General features: G+C 44.5%; 1 protein-coding gene across 1 annotated transcript in view; it reads right to left on the bottom strand.

Moving 5' to 3' along the window:
• Positions 1-21,012, bottom strand: part of LOC141096361 (nucleoprotein TPR-like) — a 198,692-nt gene that overhangs the window by 90,150 nt on the left and 87,530 nt on the right. The window contains exons 14-22 of the mRNA XM_073582916.1: positions 20,799-20,933; positions 20,427-20,567; positions 20,161-20,329; positions 19,822-19,982; positions 9,776-9,928; positions 9,089-9,205; positions 8,807-9,010; positions 6,772-6,947; positions 5,213-5,360 (exon numbers count right to left, since the gene is read on the bottom strand). Of these exons, the coding sequence (XP_073439017.1) occupies positions 5,213-5,360; positions 6,772-6,947; positions 8,807-9,010; positions 9,089-9,205; positions 9,776-9,928; positions 19,822-19,982; positions 20,161-20,329; positions 20,427-20,567; positions 20,799-20,933 (1,404 nt within the window). The remainder of the gene's footprint in view (positions 1-5,212; positions 5,361-6,771; positions 6,948-8,806; positions 9,011-9,088; positions 9,206-9,775; positions 9,929-19,821; positions 19,983-20,160; positions 20,330-20,426; positions 20,568-20,798; positions 20,934-21,012) is intronic.

The following is a 21,012-nucleotide window of genomic DNA, read 5'->3' on the forward strand; positions in this document are numbered from 1 at the left end:
GTGGACCCAGAATGTTCTTCTAGCTGCTGGTCACCATCATTACTCTCATTCATAAGCTTAATAGTACTTATCATATTTGAAGCATTGTCAGTTACGACAGAAAGAACTTGCTCTATTTTTGTCACAAACAAATCGGACATTGATGGCAAAATAGTTCACTCTGACGTGTGCAGGCATCCATTTTAAGAAACAGAAAGCGTCCCTTGAGAGTTTTTTATTTTAAGTTCTTCCTTTTGTTTAAAAGCTTCTTCGATTACTAATTTTCTAATACTCTCTCTCTCCAGAGAAACACCAAGCTTGCGGGCCATTTTCCCATTCAGACACATAAAAGCTGGTCGTGAAAATAATGAAATAGGCACACTATCCTTTACAACAAGCTCTATGATCTGTTTTCTAAATGTATCTACTGTCATTGTCACAGTAACTTTGTCACTGACAAAATATCTTGCAACTGATGGCTGCAAAGTTCTCTGCTCCTTTGTTTGGCTGGAAGAGCTGGGCACTGGTTCATTGGTTTGGATGCAGTCTTTCTCATCCACTGCTTTCAGTACTTCTGGATGAAAGCGCTGTAAATGTCTCCTTAGATTAGAAGCTCTGGTAGAAGCATTTTTATCTTTGCCTGAATATGCACTCATCTTGGCTTCACAGCATTTGTTTTCGTCTGGATCATTTGTCATACACTGACAGACAATGTTTTCTATCTTGAGTGATGGTGAAATGTTCAAATACAGCTGATTTAATGTGATGCTTCTTTGACATTCTCAGGTTTTTAATTCTGCATTCACAATCCAAATGACAATTGTTTTTCCTAAAAACAATTGTACAAAATTATTGCCAGGTCGTACAACTGATATAGTGGTCAGTAATACTGTTATTATTCCTCATGTACTCACAGTTAACTGATGCAAAGTTTGTTGAAAGGATAATACTTCTTACAGTCTTCCTCTTCTGAGTAGCAGGCAGCTGTGAGATGCTTGGAAGACGCACACCTAGTATGATCTAGTCTAGAGGAGGAGCTTTACTACTAAGAATTTGCAACACATTTTCACTTTCAGTTTCATACATTGTAAGTAGGGGGGTTGGGGCAGCATGAGGTTAACCAAGTACAAGATTAGATAAGGGCAGTGGAGAACAGTGACACACAAGTAATAAGAAATGTCTCTATCTCCAGCAGAACTGCTTATCACTGTTGTTCATAGTTTGATAGAACATATATATTTGAGTAAAATTTATAAAATTCATATGAAAGTTCAATTATGAAATATTAATACATTTTTTTTTTAAAGCTGGAGTCGGAACATTTCTACCGACTCCGACCAAAACTAACTCCGACTCCACGACTCCGACTCCACAGCCCTGCTGAAAAGGAAGATTAGTAAGAGACTTTTTAGAAGACAGGTCCGCCTGCCAGGCCTTGAGCCAAATTGTACGTCGGATTGCCACAACGTTACTTGACGCCTGGAATGCGCAGGATGCGGCATCCAAAGAAGCAGAAAGCAGATAATCCCCCGCATGGGAAATCTGATTGGCAAGATCGGCCAATCGATCTGGTTGTGCTTTCTCTAGGATGCCCTGACGAAGATCCTCTGCCCAAGTGGCTATGGCTTTTGCTGCCCAAGATGAAGCAAAAATTGGGCATACCGCCGTCGAAGCCACTTCGAAGGCAGACTTCGCTAGGGATTCTATGATCCTATCATTAGAATCCCTAAGAGACGCCACGCCTGAAAGCGGGAGAACCGTGTTATTAGAAAGCCTGGACACGGGCGGATCGACCAAGGGAGAAGCAGACCAGTTGTCCGTGAGCTCTTTAGCAAACGGGTACAGAACGTCGAGACGCTTCCGTTGCTGAAAGCCTCTGGTCGGATCCCCTCTTTCCCTGGTAAAAATCTTTCCAAACTCGGAATGTAAAGAGAATACCCTGGAGGGTGTTTCATCCCGTCTGAACGAAACCTCCTGATCTGAGGATTTCGCAGGGGGGTCAGCAATGTCGAAGGTCTGATGGATCGCTGCAATGAGGTTCTGCACAGTAACCCTCATGTTCGCATCCTGGTCCGAATCCAGCTCTAAAATCCCCTCAGATGATCTGTCCGAGAGCGCTTCACCTGACTCGGGAGAGGAGGCCCGGGAGGGAGGCTGCCGAGAAGGACTATGTGGTGACATGGGGCGAGGAGAGGAATCCGGCTGGAGATCCTGCCTGGGTCTTTTGCGACTAACGCTGGCCGACTCAGATGGAACCTCTTGAGGCCTGCTGGACCCTGTAGAGGTGTCCAGGGGCAACTTATCCAGGACGGCTACTAGGGTCTGAGACACCCTGGTGAGGTCTGCCACTGACTGTGATAGAGACGAGGCCCAGCCAGGCATGGGGTTCACTCTCGCCTGGGGCCCTAGATGGCTCCTGGGCGGCGTCAGGCTGAATAGGGTTGCTACAATCCAGGCAGAGGGAAGTGGACTGACCTGAGGGAAGTTTGTGATTGCAAGAAGAGCACGCAAAGTACTTAACTAAGGTGCAAGAGGAAGCAGGAGGACGAGAGCGGTCAGACTTAGAATTAGACATACTGACAGACAGTCACTGAGGCAGTGCCGGAAGGTTGGGGGACAGGAGGCAGAGGAGGGTGTCAGTCTGCAGTCGCAGAACTACTCACGGTCCGGTGTCCTGTCGCAGCTTCCAGCAAATGAAGGTGCACGGCTCGTCTGGGCTTGCAGGGGGCACGGCAGATAGAAAGCGTCCGGCTGTCAGGCTGTGAAAATGGCGGCAGCCTGAGAACAGAGCAGGAAGCGCGCGCTTCCCTGCAGAGACCGAGGAAGAAGATGGGCGGGGCTAACCGCCGATGCTAAAAAAAAATGGCGCCGTCCTATCCAGACTGGGGTGGGTGGAGACAGCGCCGCCTCAGGGAGACTTAGAGTGAGGGGAGAAGGCGGTGGGCAGGCTTAAAGCGGGCGGGAGGAAAGCCCGCCCGAGAAAGAAGGCGGGGGCGTGGCCGCGACGCAGGACAAGGCCCAAGATGAAGCCGGGGCCTGGATTAGATGAGGCGGCCGCCTGTCAGCGCGGGGCGTCGCGGAGGCCCCGCAGCACTGCCACGGTGACCGCTCCTGAGGCCCGCTGGGGCCGGAAGGGAGAAAACCCCCCCCCCCAGAAATGCACTGGGGGCAAGTTGCGGCAGAACAGGCCGATAAGCCGGGGCCTGAATTAAATGCGGCGGCCGCCAGGAAGTGCGGGTCGGCGCGGAGGTGTCGCAGCACTGCCACAGTGGCCACTGGAGCTGCCGAGGAGAATGGGACCCGGGCCTCGTACTTACCCTGCCTGATCCGTCTCTATGAATAAAGGTACCTTCATCCAGCGTTCACGAAGAGTATCCGCGCCTCATCCGACCGACAGGCTCTGGTAGGCGAGTGGGTGGGAGACGGGGACGAGGACCATCTGGATCGCCTGACACACATCCGTGTTCGGATCTCCTGGTCCTGCTGTAGAGACCTATGAGGATACGGGGTGGCAGTACACGCCGTACTCATAGTCTCTTTGTGGGAGTACAGTTGTGACTGATCACACTGTATCCCTCCGGGACCCTGAAAAGGAACGACGCACAACGAGGTAGATATGGGTCTAATGAAAGACCCGTGTCCACCTTCTACTGACACTAAGCTAAACTGAGGAATTCCCTGCCGGTCGGTGGGGTGTACACTGCGGAGGAGCTAACCTTTTTTGTGCATAGTGTCAGCCTCCTAGTGGCAGCAGCATACACCCATGGTCTCTGTGTCCCTTAATAAGGCGAACGAGAAAAAAAAGTGTTCAGCTCACCCTTTATACTTCCATGTTGCTTTCAAGCACAGGCCACAGCTCTGTCAGGCAGTAGACAAAATACGAAAAGAACGGTCCAGCTCAAAAGGGTAAAATCCAAAACATTTTATTTAGATATCCATAAAATAGGTATGCAGAATACAAAAATGCATAAACCCAACTGGAAAACCAGAGGGAAGGTTGAGGAGACACTGTACGCGTTTCGAACGAAAAGTTCTTAAACCCAGTTAAAACTGAGTTTAAGAACTTTTCGTTCGAAACGCGTACAGTGTCTCCTCAACCTTCCCTCTGGTTTTCCAGTTGGGTTTATGCATTTTTGTATTCTGCAAGCACTATGCTTGACAAGTGTGACCAACCTGTCAATCACTTTGAGGCATCGCTTGGAAAGCACAAGCATTCTGCAAGCTAAAAACGCATGTGTTTTGTGGGAAAAAGAATGCGAATTCTGCATGCGTTTTACCCGTGGCAGGGAGTTGCGGAAACGCTGCGGACTTTTCCGCAGCATTTTTGCAACGTGGGCACTTAACCTAAATGCCTCCCTTTATAGGTTTAGGTCCTGGGCCCCATACTTATTGCATGGGATAAATATTTACCTAGTGGCAGCATTGTATATTGCTATACTGATTATCTCTGCAGAAGGACTATTGTATATCCTGGTTGTTACTAACATCTATTTCACTTGGTGGCTCTGCTGTTTACTACTACTCTTACCGTATGTAATCCTATTTTATCTTTAATGTGCGGGCACCGTTGTGTTGTGGTGCTACCACTTACCAATTGTGTTAATAAAGGTATTTTATTACAATATGATTGTTCCTGTTTCTCCTTGACCACATGTTCCGCCTCCTCTTTTTGGTTCTCCTATATATTATTGCAGCACACTGCACTATCATTATGAATAATCATACATGACATGTCCATTAATCCCTCAGATCATATCACACATCATTCAATGCTAAATTAATTAACCTTGAAAGCCATTTCTGAGCACATAAGCATCTAAGCCTTTTGTCATTACTACATCTTGGGGTAGGCAGAGGGAATTCCAGATTCTGACTATTCCAACTGCAGAAAAACCTTTCCCATTCACACATCCAATATGTCAAATCTCTACACGTAAAGACTGTCCCCTGGTGGTACTGGTGCATTTTTTCGAATGATTAAATAATGTGACAGTTCTGTAAGGTGACCAAATATTGCTTAATGCAAACAAAATCACCTTAGATGAGTTGTTTTCCAACATGAACAAGTCTGATTGTTCTAGCTTGCCATAAAGGGCGAACTCATAAGACATTTTTGGACACAAACTTCTGTAACAATTCTACTGCATGTGTTTTTGGTGGACACTTTCCCATAACGGGTTTCATAGAGCAGATAAGACTTCCAATTAGAATGTACATTTAGCACAATCCCAACCTGAACTTTTTCACGTTCTGCATTTAAGCTGTCTTGCAGTTCATTAATTTCTTTTTCCATATGCTCGATCCGCTGTCTGTATCGCAAACATTCAACCTGTGCAACTTCAAATCTTGTCTCTGCAATTTCTTTCTCTCGTCTCACAAACCTGGAGGTTACAAATACAAAAATGGTTATCACAAAACAAAAAAAGCCCCTAAACCAGCCCCTCCACGCTCTACAATTTTGTAACCAATAGGTCTGCTTCTACTTGTCACTGTAGGAACGTCTCACTTCTCTTGTAGTGAATAAAGGACAAAATGTAAGCAGAGAATCCCGCTATGACTAACAGCAGCATGGAAACATTGAGGTGGTTAATACATTTATTTTTTTTAAATAAATAGCAAATGGAAAACAAAAGGGTCTTGGGCTGGAAAAGGTTCTGCTTTCCACTGGAAATAATGAGAGTAAATAATGTTGCTTTGGCTGTTAAAGGGAACCTGTCACCCCTGGACACTTAAGCTATTACTATGCGCATACAGGTAATAGAATGGCTCATCCAGTCTTACCTGTATGCCTCATCGCTGCAGTGTAGATGTTGAGAAATGCACTTTTAATGTTTTATGTTGATGATTTCTTCCAGGCTCTGGATGCCTCCTCTTTTCATTAAAATACCACCCCACTCATGCAAGCCACACTGACCTGTGATGTGCAGTTGTGGTGCCGTGCACTCGTGCTGCTTTGGGTGCCTCATTCACCTTTCTATGGCCAGGGTCTTCATCCTGCTTCTGCGCAGGAACTGGAGAGTCTCTCCTACTGCTCAGTGAATCACTGGCACCTGTGCAGAAGCAGAATGAAGACACTGCCCATAGAAGGGAGGATAAGTCACCCAATATGGTGAATGTGTGGGATTACGGCTCCGCAACTACACATGACTGGTCAGTGTGACATACATGGGAGTGGGGTGGTAAGAAGGCAGAGATTTCTTCCATGTATCACACGTTCCAGAGCCTGGCAGAAATCATTAGCATAAAAGATTAAAACTCAATTTCTCAACATCTAGACTGCAGCTATGAGGCCCACAGGTAAGACTGGATGAACCATTCTATTACCTGTATGCCCATAGTAACAGCTTAAAAGTCTCCAGGGGTGACAGGTTCCCTTTAAAGTGGACTTTTCACCAAGTTAAAAGTGGCAGAATCACCACAGGGTTCCAGAGATCTGGGCTTTTTAATTTAGTGCTACTTTTTATGGTCCTTAACAAGGCAGCGACACTTAAAAGGATAAAAATGCAGGGCAGCCTTGACACATGATCCAGAGCATCCTGTCACCCCAGCCCCATTGCTAAAGAAACATTTCCACTGAACAGAAGACCCATTTATCTGAAATGGCAGATTAAAAAAAAAACAAAAAAAAACCTCAAAAACCCAAACTGGGTACAAATTCCAACAGCTAAGATTAGAGCTCTGCTAGCATGCTCCAGCTGTTCTTCCTTTTCCTCAGCCACTATTCTTGACACCACAGTGTTCTTTTAATAGGTGGGAATCGAATCAGGCTAAGCACAAATTTCATTCATGTACCTGAGAATTTCCATAACTTGCTCCTGTGACTTTCCTTCTTCATTCACAGAGACATTAAGAGCTCCTTCTTGAACAGAGGTCACCATTTTCTTACTAAGGTTCTCTATCTGGTCATGTAATAGCCTGTTTTGCTTTTCCAGATCTTCACAGCGAGAAAGATTCTTTGACGCCTCATCCTATGGTTACATACATAAGGGATTACAGTAAGAAGTGCGTGCTACATGGAGATCAGTGCTATGCAGCTATTAACGTGGAATAAAAAGCATATAATGCATTTTCGCTTCTCTGGGCTGATTCGTGTAAAGACTTTGCATAACTGAACTATATTTGGGGGCTTCCTGCAATCACAGTTATATGGGGAACAGGAGCTTACAGCACAGTCTTATACAATGTATACAGTCAAGCTCCTAAGGGCCTTTTAGTGGGACAAGAAAAGAAAACCAACTGGAGTGCTATTGGCTCTGAAGACTAAAAGCAGAAAATTATCTTTGGTTGCATTTGCGACCATTTTAGTCTCCATCTAGAGCCCCGTCATCTTGTCAGTTACAAACATTGCTTTTCCCTAAAGAACTTCCTAATGGGAACATTTTATGTTGCAGAATATTAGGCCCAGTCACTCTGTGTAAAGAAGCATTCAAGAACAAAAACCTAAAAACACAAAAAAAAAAAAAAAAAAAAAAAAACGCCTATCCCAATCACCAAAGTAATAAATAGTCAGAAAAATTCCAGGCTTGGGAAAAGCCAGAGGGTAGGATCCATGCCCCTAATAAAACCGAAACAAGAATTATACGGTTCTAATATTTTTTGTAAATACCATTAGGACACAGCAGCGGGGGAGGTTTCCAGACAGTGGGTAAAAAGATAAAACCTATTGTGTGACCAGCATAGTGCATTTTGGAGTGCCTTGTGGCCAAGGTTGGCCTTAGAGAATGCCATTCTATGCTATTAACAGAACTTTGTGAAGGTATACACTGAAGTCCAGGAAGCAATCTTGTAGTGCAGAGACTGCCCAGGATGCCACTCATGAGTGAGTGGTTACCCAAAAGGGAGGACCTTAAAATATTGGAAAAGCAGAATTCTATAACCGTAGGTTAGATCCAATGAGCAATTGTAATTTTGGACGTCAAGTAAGCTTCTCTGTAGACTTTTGGGACAAAAGTGAGAACACTGGAAAGTAGCAGCATTTTATATGTGCACAGTTCTAACAAAATGAAAACTGTGCGGAAAACCCTCCCAAATTTGGGAAGAGTAGAGAAGGAGGCACAAGTCCTTATTAACATCAAAGGCAGAGACTACCTTTGGTAGAAATGGAGACAAGCAATAACACAAGCTAACCCTTGAAAATCATGTGAGGAACAAAGAAAAGGTCTTCAGCTCCAGAAGGATGATCTGTAGGTAGTCTCTCTCCTTCAACTGCAGACCCTGGGCCATGTGAAGAGCAAACTAAACCCTAATCTAAATAGCAGTAGTGTCTGGCCATCTGTACAGAAGAGTCATTTATGTGAGGGTGGGGATGCAAGTACTTCCAATACCACGGAGAAGCCAGGGCCTGAGGGAGTAAGCTTTATCTCAGACATGAGCTACAGAGCGTTCCCAACATGCAGGCAGTGATCTAATGGTACAGCGGGGGCAAAAAGACAAGGCAGGAGGGGGAACATTTAGTCACAACAAAGAGAAAGAACATCTTCAGTCCATCCATAAATTTCTTGATCAATAGCAACCGCAGCAATCAGACATGTAATCTGCTGGTGAAATTGATCATTGACACTTTTTGACACTTTCAAAGAACTGCAGGAATCCTTTAGCATGCAATTTGCGCCAGTTTTTGGTGTAAATATGCACATGCTCATAAGGGACTTCAGGACAGCCTAAAAATTGACCAAACTTATTGATGAATGCCTTCACATGAATTTGGGAATTCTCACATAGAATATCCGTCTTAATAAATCCGCTTTTTTAGGTTTTTCTTTATCCTTTTGATCTTGTAACTTCCGCAGCAATTAGATTTGAGCAGAAAATATCTGAGCACCATTACCTTTAACATACGTTCCCGCTCCTCCCAAGAAGCCCTGCTCTCCAGTAGTTCGGTTTCTGCCTTCCTGGCTGCTTGCTCTGCTTTTTGGCGTGTAGAAGCTCCATTAGCCAATTGTTCTTTAGCTGCCTGAAGAGCTTCAACATCAGCGGCGTGCAACATTAATTCACGTTCATATTTGTTCTGTGCCTCAGCAGCAATTCTTGCCTATTAATTGATAAGAGAGGAAAATTAAGTAGAGAAGCTTCAATACCCACCTACACTTCCCAAATATTGACAACTCACTTGCTCCTGACAATCCTGTCTGGCTTTCTGCTCATTGCTTGTAGCAGTTGTTGCTCTTTGAAGAGCAGATTTGACTTCTCCTTGGACAGTGGAAAGACTTTGTCTAAGTTGTGAAAGCTGGTTGTAGAAGAAAGAAAATGAAATACTAAACCATCACTGAATATCACAACTGGCACAAATTGTATCTAGTATATGTCTCATGGTGTATGAATTTGTACAGGCATGGAGAGAACCACGCATACAGCCACCACTACCAGTTACCACACATCGGGAGGGAAAGCAAAAAATGTGTTGTGATAAAATCTTTAACCCCTTTTCAACATATGACATAAAGATACATCATATACCGGCTTCCTGACCCCACATTTTTCCTAGCCGTTGAGTTACCATGATGGCAAAGAATAAATCCCCCCCGCCTGTCAAAACGATTCTCCCTTAACGCCAGCTTCTGCCTGATGTTCATAGGAGACCACGATTTTTGAAATATACAGCAATACTGTGGTTTTTTTTAGATTTTAGAATCAGATGATAGGTTCAGGGCCCCAAACAAAATGAAAAACGAAAAAAAAAAAAAAAAAAGGTTTTGATGTTCCATTGTGATGAATGTATCATTCCTGTAGACAGTCAGTCATAGTAAATAAACTAAACATTTGCATTAATGGGAATTCATTCATTAATGACAATTACCTGTTGCTCTGCGCTTTCTACAGCTTTGTGTTTTTCATCTCGAAGCTCCTGTTTTTCCTTTTCTGCTTCCATCATCTTCTTCTCAAGTTGTCCCTGGTATTCAGCCGCCTCTTTCATCCGTAATTCTATGGTTTTACGGGCCTCCTCGGTTACCTTGAAAATATTTTAACACATTAGCTTTTACATAGAAATTTTTATTACATTTTTAAATGTACATTCTTCACAAATAAAATACATGAAAAAAAAAAAAAAAGACAACACAGTTTGAGACCCAGAGGACCAAAAAACCTTCTGGAGCTCCCAGAAGTCTTGACTGGAAAGTAGGCTTTGGCTTTCTCACCTTACACACGATGTACAATACAAAATAATATTATGGTACCGTGTTAGCCAGAAAAAGAGATGTAAATACTTATGTCCCCCCAAAAAAATTGAGAAAAGTATTCAAGGAGTGATACCTTTATTGGCTAACCAGAGAAATTATATTTGCAAGCTTTCAAGGCTCAGAAGGCCCCTTCATCAGGCATATACCAAGAAGAGATGGCAACATTTATAAAAGAATTATACAAGGACATGAGAGATGCTTGAAAGATAGGCCAAGGAAATCAAATTAAGGTTTCCGTATCCATGTATATGAGGTGGAAGTGTTCTATTAGACATCTGAAGATCTTCTTGTAGAGGTGTAAACTGGAAGTGTTATGTCAGACGTCAGAAGACCTTCTTGTGGAGGTGTGAACTGTGTCCATGTAACGAGTCATGAATCCAGGTGTCAAATTGAGTCCTATTGTTAGAGATTGAAACATGTATAAATTTGAACTCCCAAATCTGGTTCACACCTCCACAAGAAGGTCTCCTGATGTCTGACAGAACACTTCAAGTTGACATCTCTACAAGAAGATCTTCAGTTGTCTAATAGAACACTTCCACCTCATCTACATGGATACAAATAGCTTAGTTACTCACCGATAACAGTGTTTCTCGGAACCCATGACAGCACCACGGAGAGAGGGGATCCGCCCATCAGGGACAGGAACCCACAGATAAGAAGGGCGGCACCTCTCCTCCACCCCCAGTTGGTTACAAAGCATTAGAGGGCCTCCAGGTTAGTTAACAAAAGTATATACATAACATAATAATGTTGCATATTATCAAGAAGCACAGTGTCTAAACGAAACACTCTACGAACAGTCAATCGTGCTCACCGCACAAGTGAAGGGGGGGGGGGGGAAAGAGAATAAGCGGGTGCTATCATGGGTTCCGAGAAACACCGTTATCGGTGAGTAACTAAGCTATTCTCTCTCACCCATGACAGCACCACGGAGAGAATTTCAGAGACTGGCAGCTTAGGGAGGGACCACCCCCTGCAGGACCCTTCTCCCGAAGGTCAGGTCAGATGTAGAGGCTAGATCTAAACGATACTGTCTGAAAAAGGTAGAAGGAGTTGACCATGTGGCCGCCTTACAGATCTGTTCTATCGATACCTTGGATCTTTCAGCCCATGAAGACGCTATTGCTCTTGTGGAATGAGCTCTCAACCCCTCCGGGATGGTATTCCCACTGGATGAATATGCCAGGGCAATCGCATCCCTTATCCACCTTGCCAGGGTACTCTTAGATGCTTTGAGTCCCTTCCGAGGTCCCTGGAAACACACAAAGAAAGCCTTCCTTCCTACATTCTTTGGTGGCCTCCAGGTACTGAACAATGCACCTCTTCACGTCTAGGGTGTGAAATCTTTCCTCTCCCATATTACTAGGATTTGGGCAGAAGGAAGGAAAGACTACCTCTTGAGACCTATGAAAATCTGATGCCACTTTAGGTAGATATGCCGGGTCAGTTTTCAAGATGACTATCGTCTAGAATTTTAGTAAACGGTGGCACTGCTGATAGAGCTTGAATATCGCTCACCCTGCAAGCCGATGTTAGCGCCACCAGAAGCACAGTTTTTAATGACAAGATTTTTAGGGGTGCTGACTGGATAGGTTAAAACAGGGGACCTGTTAGTGCGGATAGTACGAGATTCAGGTCCCACGATGGTAGTTTCAGGTTAACTATTGGCCTAGACCTGGTTGCGGCCCTGATACAACGCGCTACCAAAGGGTTGCCTGCCACATCCTGGTTATAAAGGGCACCTAAGGCCGCTATTTGTACTTTCAGTGTGTTAACCGCCACTCCCTGCTCTAAGCCAGTCTGCAGAAATTCAAGAATTTTGTCAATCTGGACCCGATCCTGGACCCTTGCCCCGGAGGTGGACAGAAATTTCCTCCAAGTTCTCCCATAGGCTCTTGTTGTAACCGGTTTCCTACTCTTTTGTAGGGTAGAGACTAGGCTTTCCGAGAACCCTTTTTCCCTCAGCAGTGCGCTTTCAAATTCCATGCTGTTAAATGGAGGTTCACTGCCTGAAGGTGTAATACTGGTCCCTGAGACAGTAGGTTCAGAAGATCTGGTAGGACCCAAGGGTCAGTTATCGAGAGCATTCTCAGCCAGGAGAAAAAGGTTCTTTGTGGCCAGAAAGGGGCTATTAGTATCATTCTCGCTCCGTCCTCTCTGACTTTCCTTATGACCGCCGGAATGAGAATGATTGGGGGAAAGGCAAACGCCAGGCTCTGTGTCCATGGGAGCATAAAGGCGTCCAGGGCCCGAGGATTCCCCCTGGGGTCTAGGGAACAGAATGCTTCCACATTTTTGTTTTTGTAGTCAGCAAACAGATCTATGTCTGGGTTTCCCCACATTTCCACAATTTGCCAAAAAATGGATTGTTTTAGGACCCATTCTCCCTGGAGCAATTGGGTGCGGCTCAGAAAGTCTGCCCTCTGGTTCTCTGTTCCCCGTATGTGCAGTGCATAGAGAGATAGCAGGTTTGTCTCTGCTAGGGTGAGGATTTTGGGAGGACGTGTTCATTAGGGCTCAGGACCTGGTTCCCCCTTGATGATTTATATAGGCCACCGTCACTTGATTGTCCGAAAACATGCAGACATAATGACCTCGCAGCACGGGTAGGAAGTGTGTTAGGGCATAACCTACTGCCAAGAGTTCCTTTTGGTTCGAGGAGGCTTCTAATTCCTGACCTCCCCATTTCCCCTGAGTCACCTTGCTATCCTTGTGTGCTCCACAACACATAGGACCGGCATCCGTGGTAATTATGTGTTATTTTTATTACACAGGGGATCCTTTTGGATAGGTTGTCTTTGTTGCCCAACCAGGCTAGGGAATGAATAGTTTTGGAATCTAGGGTTATGCGACCCTCTATCTGACCTCCTAATGCTAACTGGTTGGCTAATACATACCATTGGAGATCTCTCGTATGTAGCTGTGCCCATTGGACTGCCGGCAGAGAGAGACCCCAGTAGTGACATTGCTTTTCTTAGTGTCATGGAAGAGTTCTGTATCCCTCTTGCTACCATTTGAGCGATTCTATCTTTTTTGCAGTCCGGAAGGTAACACTCTTGGGTGTTTGAGTCCAGTGTTAGTCCTAGGAACTCCTGTACTTTGCTGGGCTCCAACCTCGATTTTTTCAGGTTTAGAAGCCAACCGAGGTTCTGTAGAGTGTCCATCACTCTGTCCCTCTGTTCCTTGCATTTTTGGGCCGAGTCGCTTGCTATTAAAAAGTCGTCCAAATATGGGATTATTAATATGTCCTGCTCCCTTAATTGGGCCATCATTTCTGCTACTAGTTTCGTGAATAATCGTGGGGCTATAGATATTCTCAACGGTAGGGCCCTGTATTGAAAGTCTCATCTCGCCATTTATAGAGACCACCAGTCTGAGGTATTTTCGGGAGTCTTTGTGGATGGGGACGTGATAGTATGCGTCGCTGAGATCTAACATAGCCATGAAGCAGTTTGGGAACAGGATTTTGGTGGTTGACTTGATTGAGTCCATTTTGAATTTTTGACATAACCATTTAGTCTTTTTAGATTTATGACTGTCCGGAATGTGCCATCTGGTTTGGTCACCAGAAAAAGAATAGAATCCTCTGCCCATCACCTGCAGGGGAACCTCCTAGAGGACTCCTTTTTTTTTTTACTAAAGTTAGGACCTCGTTATCGAGAGCTTTTTGTTCTCGTATAGAAGATCTTAGTGGAGTCACCACGTATTTTTGAGGTGGGAGAGAGAGAAAGTCTATCCTTAGGCCCGAGCCGATCAGACTTAACCAAGGGCTGTTCGAGACTTTCCTCCAGGCTGGAAGGAAAAGGCTTAGCCTCCCCCCCACCCTGGGCAAACGGTCACTAAAGGGCATGTCACACTAAGAGATATCGCTGGCAATATCGCTATAACTAGTGACGTTATAGCGATATTGCTAGCGATATCTCTGTGTCTGATACTTACCTACGACCGGCTCCCCCGCTGGTTATCGCTGATCGCGCGAGAACGTTCAGGACTGTTTCTCGTCGTCAGCTTCCTGCAGCGCTTCCTGCTGTGAGGACGAGCGACGCGTGGAGCCGGGCGGGAGGACGCAGGATCGCCTGGTGTGACCGGTAAGTAGCGATCCCCGTCCCCAGCGATGTCGCTAGTGAGATCTGCCTGTGTGGCAGCTCACTAGCGACCACTTAGCAATGTACCAGCGATCCTGACCGCGTCATATCGCTGGTCGGGATCGCTGGTACATCGCTAAGTGTGACAGTACCTTTAGAGGGTTTCTTGTCTCGGGACGAGTTACTGAAAAGGAACCTCCTATCTCTCCTCTCATCCCATTTCTGTTCTCTCTGTGGCCTCCTCTGAAAGAACTTCTTGTTAGAAAAGGACCGCTTAAAACGCTGTAGGCCCCAGGTTTGGGAATCCCTTCTTTTTATCCGCTGCCTTTTGGAGGATGTCATCCAGTGTCTCCCCGAATAGGAACTTCTCTTTGCAGGGGATCGAGCATAGCTTCATTTTAGTTTGTAAATCCCCTGGCCAACATTTGAGCCACAACGTTCTTCGGGCTGCCGCTTTGGATGATAACCTCACCGATTCAGCTGATGAGTCCACCAAGAAGGCCGCCGCTCCCCTTATTACTGGGATAGATTCCAGAATCTTCTCCCTGGGTGTACCTTCCCTCAGCTGTTTCTCTAGTTGATCCACCCATACCATAAGGGCTCTGAAGGTACATGTTGCCGCTATCGCTGGCCTAAGATTTCCCCCAGCTGATTCCCAAGCGCCCTTGAGGAAGATATCGGTCTTTTTATCTAAGGGGTCCTTAAGAGTAACCATGTCATCAAAAGGGGAGTGCAAACTTTTTTGAGGCCTTGGCGACAGCTACGTCGAGTTTCGGGGCCTTGTCCCAAGATGTGGACGCCTCTTCATCAAAGGAATATTTGATATCTGCTACAAGGTCCCCTACGGGCTGATCCAAAGATGGTGACTTGCTCCTTGCAGCCGACCTGCTGCGTGGAGTGGAGTGGCTACTGGACCGGCCATCACGCCTGTCCTGCTCCTTTTGCCGGTGATGGTGATGTTGCTGCTGCCTGGGCTGCTGCTCCTCTTGCTGGTCGCTGTCCTCAATGTACCGGACGCTTCCAGCCAGGAGCCATTTCAGCGCTTCCTTATTTGAATCTCCCGGCGTCTGACGTCACCTCCTCTCCATCTGGCTGTCACCAGCATTCTCAACAGCTGATTGGTGGGGGTGCAGGGTGTCAGACCACCACCGATCTGATAAGGATGACCTATCTTTACAATAGATCAATAAAAGAAAAGCAGTGGAAGCAACCTTTTACTATTGTCTAGGGTACCGTTACACTAAGCGACGCACCAGCGATCCTGACAACGATACAACCTGGTAAGGACCGCTGGTGCGTCGCTCCATGGTCGCTGGTAAGCCGTCAAACAGGCAGATTTACCCAATGACGCAGCAACCATCCAGAGATCCGTATAACGACCTCAGCAGTCGTTGGGACCTTGTCACACAGCAGCGATTCTGACGACTCCCGCCTGCGTCCATGACTTCTGAGTCGCTAATGAGGCCGCTCGTCGGTGTCAAACACAGCGATGCGCGCTGTCCAGCGAGACACCAGCGATCAAAAATGGAACAGGACATTCGAGCACGATCAGTGAGATCGCAGCGGGGGCCTGGTCGCCGCTACGTGTCATACGTAGCGAGGTTGCTGGAGAGGTCGCTGTTGCGTCACAAAATCGGTGACGCTTCAGCGATCTCGCTATGTGAGATAGGGCCTTTAGTCTTTCAAACATTTAATGAGATATTAATGAGAACAGTAAACCAGATATGTGCTTTGGCGCTGGACCAGTGTCTTCATGTGGCCTGAGGAAGACACTGGTTCAGTCCTGAAATGCATTTTTCGTCCATGTACCAGTAAATGCTTTGTAAAGATACAAGATTTTCCTGTTCTTTTGCAGGACTGTGTTTCTCCTACTCATTGAACTTTAATTGATTAAATACAAAATTATAAGCAGATTAAGAAGAAAGTCCAGCAATGAACAGTAGATATAGTACTTTTTTAATGGTTTTAATACTTATGTTACTGTAAGAAATAAAGTACATCACAGATCACTATGACCACATTCACAGCTATTGTGCAGTCTGTGGTGCTAATTCTGTATTATAATAGCAGAAGCTATTGCTAATCAGTGGTTTGGGTCTTTTATTGCCATTTTCCTTTATGTTTAGTGAAAGGGATAACTAATATTACATCAGTTCTCCTAGTCACTAGTGTTATAGTATCACTGTACATCGGTTCTGGTGTTGGAGAGGTCGCCATGGCAAACGGAACTTTGGAGATTGTGACATATAGAATTCTCAGCATAAAACGCTTCCACATCAGCATCCCGGTGCCATTTCTCAGTGAGACTCTTCAGGACCGCAGAGTTTTGGCTCCCTTGTTTACAAGGATTTTTAAAGAAGAGAGAGACATTGCAAAATGCCACGTAGGAGGAGAGAAAGAAGGGCCAACAGGTTTCGGAATTCCGGTAAATTCAACCATTGACACCTTAAATCCAGGTGCTCCCTCCCCAAAGCTCAACCTTCAACAAAGACATAAGAATACAATGTGTACTGTATATAGAAGTGTTGCAACAGTAAAAGGTGTCACATGCATTACTCCATTCTCTTGCTGTAGTTGGTCAACTATACATTTCCAGTCCTATAATATTTAGATCCTGGATGAAGGACACAATGTTTTCACACACAATATACACTGCATAGAGCATTTCCATACAAATCCACCTGTACATTACAGTCTGTGGCTCATGATCAGGATAAATAAGACTTGTCAGCTAATGGTACCATTTATCTGATGTCATAGTTCCATGTTATAAGTTGATTTCATCTGTACTATTTCTTTTTCAGGACCCAATACCAACAATGGTCAACCTTCCCGTAGAAGGAATGAAAATTCTAGGATGCCAAGCGATGAGGAAATACTTGAGGACCTTGGCCAACTTATTGGAAGAATTTACAACAACTATATGGACTTCCAAAGAAACGAGACATCAGAGAGGACAGGATACCTGCGTATAACAATAGACATCGAGTATACTGTTAACAGCACAAGCAGGGCTGAGACAGAAATGTCTGCAATCCCAGGACCAGATCCAGCAACCATCCGCACAGAAAATGAGTGTGATAACTGCACAATATGCTTGGACGTCCTGGAAAGAGACATCAGTAATTTATCTTGCAGACATTCATTCCACTCAAGGTGCATAGATACCTGGCTTCAGGAGAATAACACCTGCCCCATCTGCCGGGCCCCTGTCACCAGACATTAGGTACGTGTACTTATATACATTGTAAATATGATACAATATATCAAAAGTATATATATATTGTAAATGCTACCAATAATTTGATGTGACAAAAGTCCGGTAGTTTAGGTTAATTTTCACAGCCTATTTCCTAGGTAGCATTGTCTGGTTTTATGTCTCGTCATCAGTAACTTTGTCTTAACTACAAATTGAAATCTTTCTCTGCAGTTCACATGTTGCAGATTTCACTATAATTATTATGTTTCAGGCAAACTAAGTTGCCATACACATTAAGGGAGTTGTCTGTTCTTTATTGTTCTAAAAAATGGGCGTATAATGCTCCAAAGATTCATAATTAAAAAAACAAACACATATGTTAGAAAGTTGTCAGATTCTGCAGAAATTCTTTGATTTTATCCAATATGTATAGGCATCACTTGTTAGGAAGGAATTCACATCACTTGTTAGGCCCTGATGTGATGGGACGAATAAGTTTAAATAAAAAGAAAATGCTGACAGATTTGTGTGTTTATTTTCAGGTGATCGTGATAGTGCTCCCGCCACACCACCAATGTAGACTGAACGTTGCTGATCGGGCCGTATGAACAAAGACCTGCTGAATATGACACCATCACCAAAAATGCTGCTCCCAAAATTCCACCATGAACATCTAAAAATGCTGCTCCCAAAATACCACCAAATAACATCTAAAAATGCTGCTCCCAAATTCCACCAAATAACATCTAAAAATGCTGCTCCCAAATTCCACCAAATAACATCTAAAAATGCTTCTCCTCAAACACCAACATCTGAAAGTCTTGCTCCTAATATGACAGCAAACTTCTCAAGATGCTGCTCTTAAGAAACCACCAAACAGCTTGTGAAGATGCTGTACCTGGATCAAGAACAAAAAATACTTCTCAAGATACTGTTCCTGCCACGCCACCAATCATATCCTGATGACGCCTCTCCTGCAATATCTGATATTTGGCTTTTTCAACAATTTGTGGCCTAGCTTGTTTTTTTGCATCCAGATTACAAATGTCCAAATAAAGAGATACTTTTACAATAAAATACATGTTTCCCCATGATAATTCCTCTACTACATTAAATATAGTTCACTTCATCAAGGCTGGCATTAGGGGCAGGCAGACTAGACAGATGGCCGGGGTCCCACTATCCCAGGGGTCTCTGGGCCCCAGTGGTGTGCCGCAGGCTCTATGGGTCCGATGAGTCAGTGGGGGCATGGTGCCAGCACCCCCCACATTCAACTTTATCATTGATGCTGATACATTAAAAAGCAATGATGGAGGAGAGAACGTCATGTGATGCTCCCTCTCCCATTATCCCCTCGGCTTCTGATGCAACGGGTGTGATGAAGTCATCTCGCACCACGCTATCAGGCTGCACCGCTCTCTGCCCGGGGAGTGCGCAATGCAGTTCCGGGGACCTGGAAGCCGTTGTCCATTTCCGTGGCAGCGCCATATTGGTACACCTCTGTACTCTGCGCTGCCCGCATGCGTCTCCCAGGTCCCCGCCAGCAGCTGCCTCCTTTCCAGAGTGGCGGCTCAGTCGTCTCCCCCCGCTCACCCCACAGACCATCTCGGGCCTGGCGGTTTCGGGCACCGCACCCGCCGTGACAGGGGAATCCCCGCTGTCAGTGCCCGGACGGAGCGGCCCCAGACCTCTTCATTTCCTTCCAGGTATGTGCATCCGTAGGTCACCTGTCAGGGACAGGAACCCAACTGGGGGCGGAGGAGAGGTGATGCCCTTTTTATATGTAGGTTCCTGTCCCTGATGGGCAGATCCCCTCTCTTCGTGGTGATGTCATGGGTGAGAGAGAAAACCTTAATTTGATTTCCTTGGCCTATCTTTCAAGCATCTCTCATGTCCTTGTATAATTCCTATATAAATGTTGCCATCTCTTCTCAGTATACTGTATGCCTGATGAAGGGGCCATCTGAGCCTTGAAAGCTTGCAAATATAATTTCTCTGATTAGCCAATAAATGTATCACTCCTTGAATACTTTTCTCAATTTTTTGGGGGGACATAAGCATTTACACTTCCGTTACACACAAAATAAGTTATTATTGATTCAAGGGTTGAGAAGATGAGAAATCTAAAAGGTGCGGGATTAGCAAATACTAAAATACGTGTGGGATGAAATCATAGAGGGAGTTTCTTTTACATTTCTGATCTATTCTATGTTTATTAGAGCTAGAATTATTTTTCTTAAATAGATATATATTATATATATATCTCGCTCTCATCAAGGCTGCAGGACAAATAAGCTACTACAGTCGAATTACAATACAGTCACTGCAGCTAAAAGGCAGCCTGGTGAATACTGTGGCTTTAGAAATGTTACTGTACCTGCTTTTCCTTGTTTAGCGATTCTTCCAAGCCAAGCACAACCTCTTTGTATTGCTCAACATTACTAATGGCAGTTTTCAATCTCTCTTTAAGGTCACCCACTAACTCTTCAGATTGTCTTAGCTTATTCTTTATCTCTTCTATATCTTCACTCTTGTCATCTGTAGCTTGAAAACATGGCAAATGCAAGATTATAACCGGTACACAGTGTGTATATATATACACACACACACACACACACACACACACACACACACACACACACACACACACACCCCCACTGAAACTACAGAATTTCATAAAAATATGTTATATACTATCTATCTCCATGAAAAGTACCTTTGCTGGAAGACAACTGGCTTGAGCGTGATGCCAACTGTGCTTCAAAATTACCAAGTTGTTGCTTGAGTGTAGAAATTTCTTTATGCGAATTCTTCAGGAGCTCTTTTGTGCTGTTGTGAAGATTTACTTCTGATTCATACTGTCTTTTAAGGTCCAACATCTGAACCTGCAAAGAACATCATTTAACGCTTAAAAAAAACAACAACAAAAAAACACAAAAACACCCACCCAAAAAGAACCGGTAGTACAGAAAGGTCACTCACATCTCGATTTTTACCAGCCATATGTTTCTGTTCTATTTCATGCTCCAATTTCTTCTTAATTTGGACTAACTCCTGCTCCAACTTTTCTATTTGGTTGGTATAGCGCTGTCTAATTTCTGCATCAGACCTTTCAAGGGTAACCTAAAATAAATATACAGAAATGAATATCTATTATATATCCATGTGCTCCATGGTCAGTGGTGAGGGAGAAAGGCCTTTTTGCATTCATATAGAACACAACATCCAGATAGGATCTCATGTGAAAAAGCAATACGGCCTACGTACAAAAGAATATATGCAACCTACTTATCACTGGGATAATTATACAGGACGAGAGTCTTAGTGTAAAGAAGAAATAAAACAGCTACTAACCTGGATGGCTTGTAGATTCGTGAGCAGTAAGTTTTGACCTCTTTGCTCAACAATTAAGGAATCTCTTTCTTGGGTAAGTCTATTTTCCGTCATCTTCAGAAGCTCTTTTTCCCGCTTTAAGTTTTCTGCTCTTACCTTATAAAGATGATAAAAACCACAATATCTGTACAAGCACGACAGAACAATGTACATTCACAGTGCAAACCCTCCATAA

This window comes from Dendrobates tinctorius, unplaced genomic scaffold (assembly GCF_039654945.1).
Source record: "Dendrobates tinctorius isolate UK_male_01 unplaced genomic scaffold, ASM3965494v1 ptg000074l, whole genome shotgun sequence".
NCBI lineage: Eukaryota > Metazoa > Chordata > Amphibia > Anura > Dendrobatidae > Dendrobates > Dendrobates tinctorius.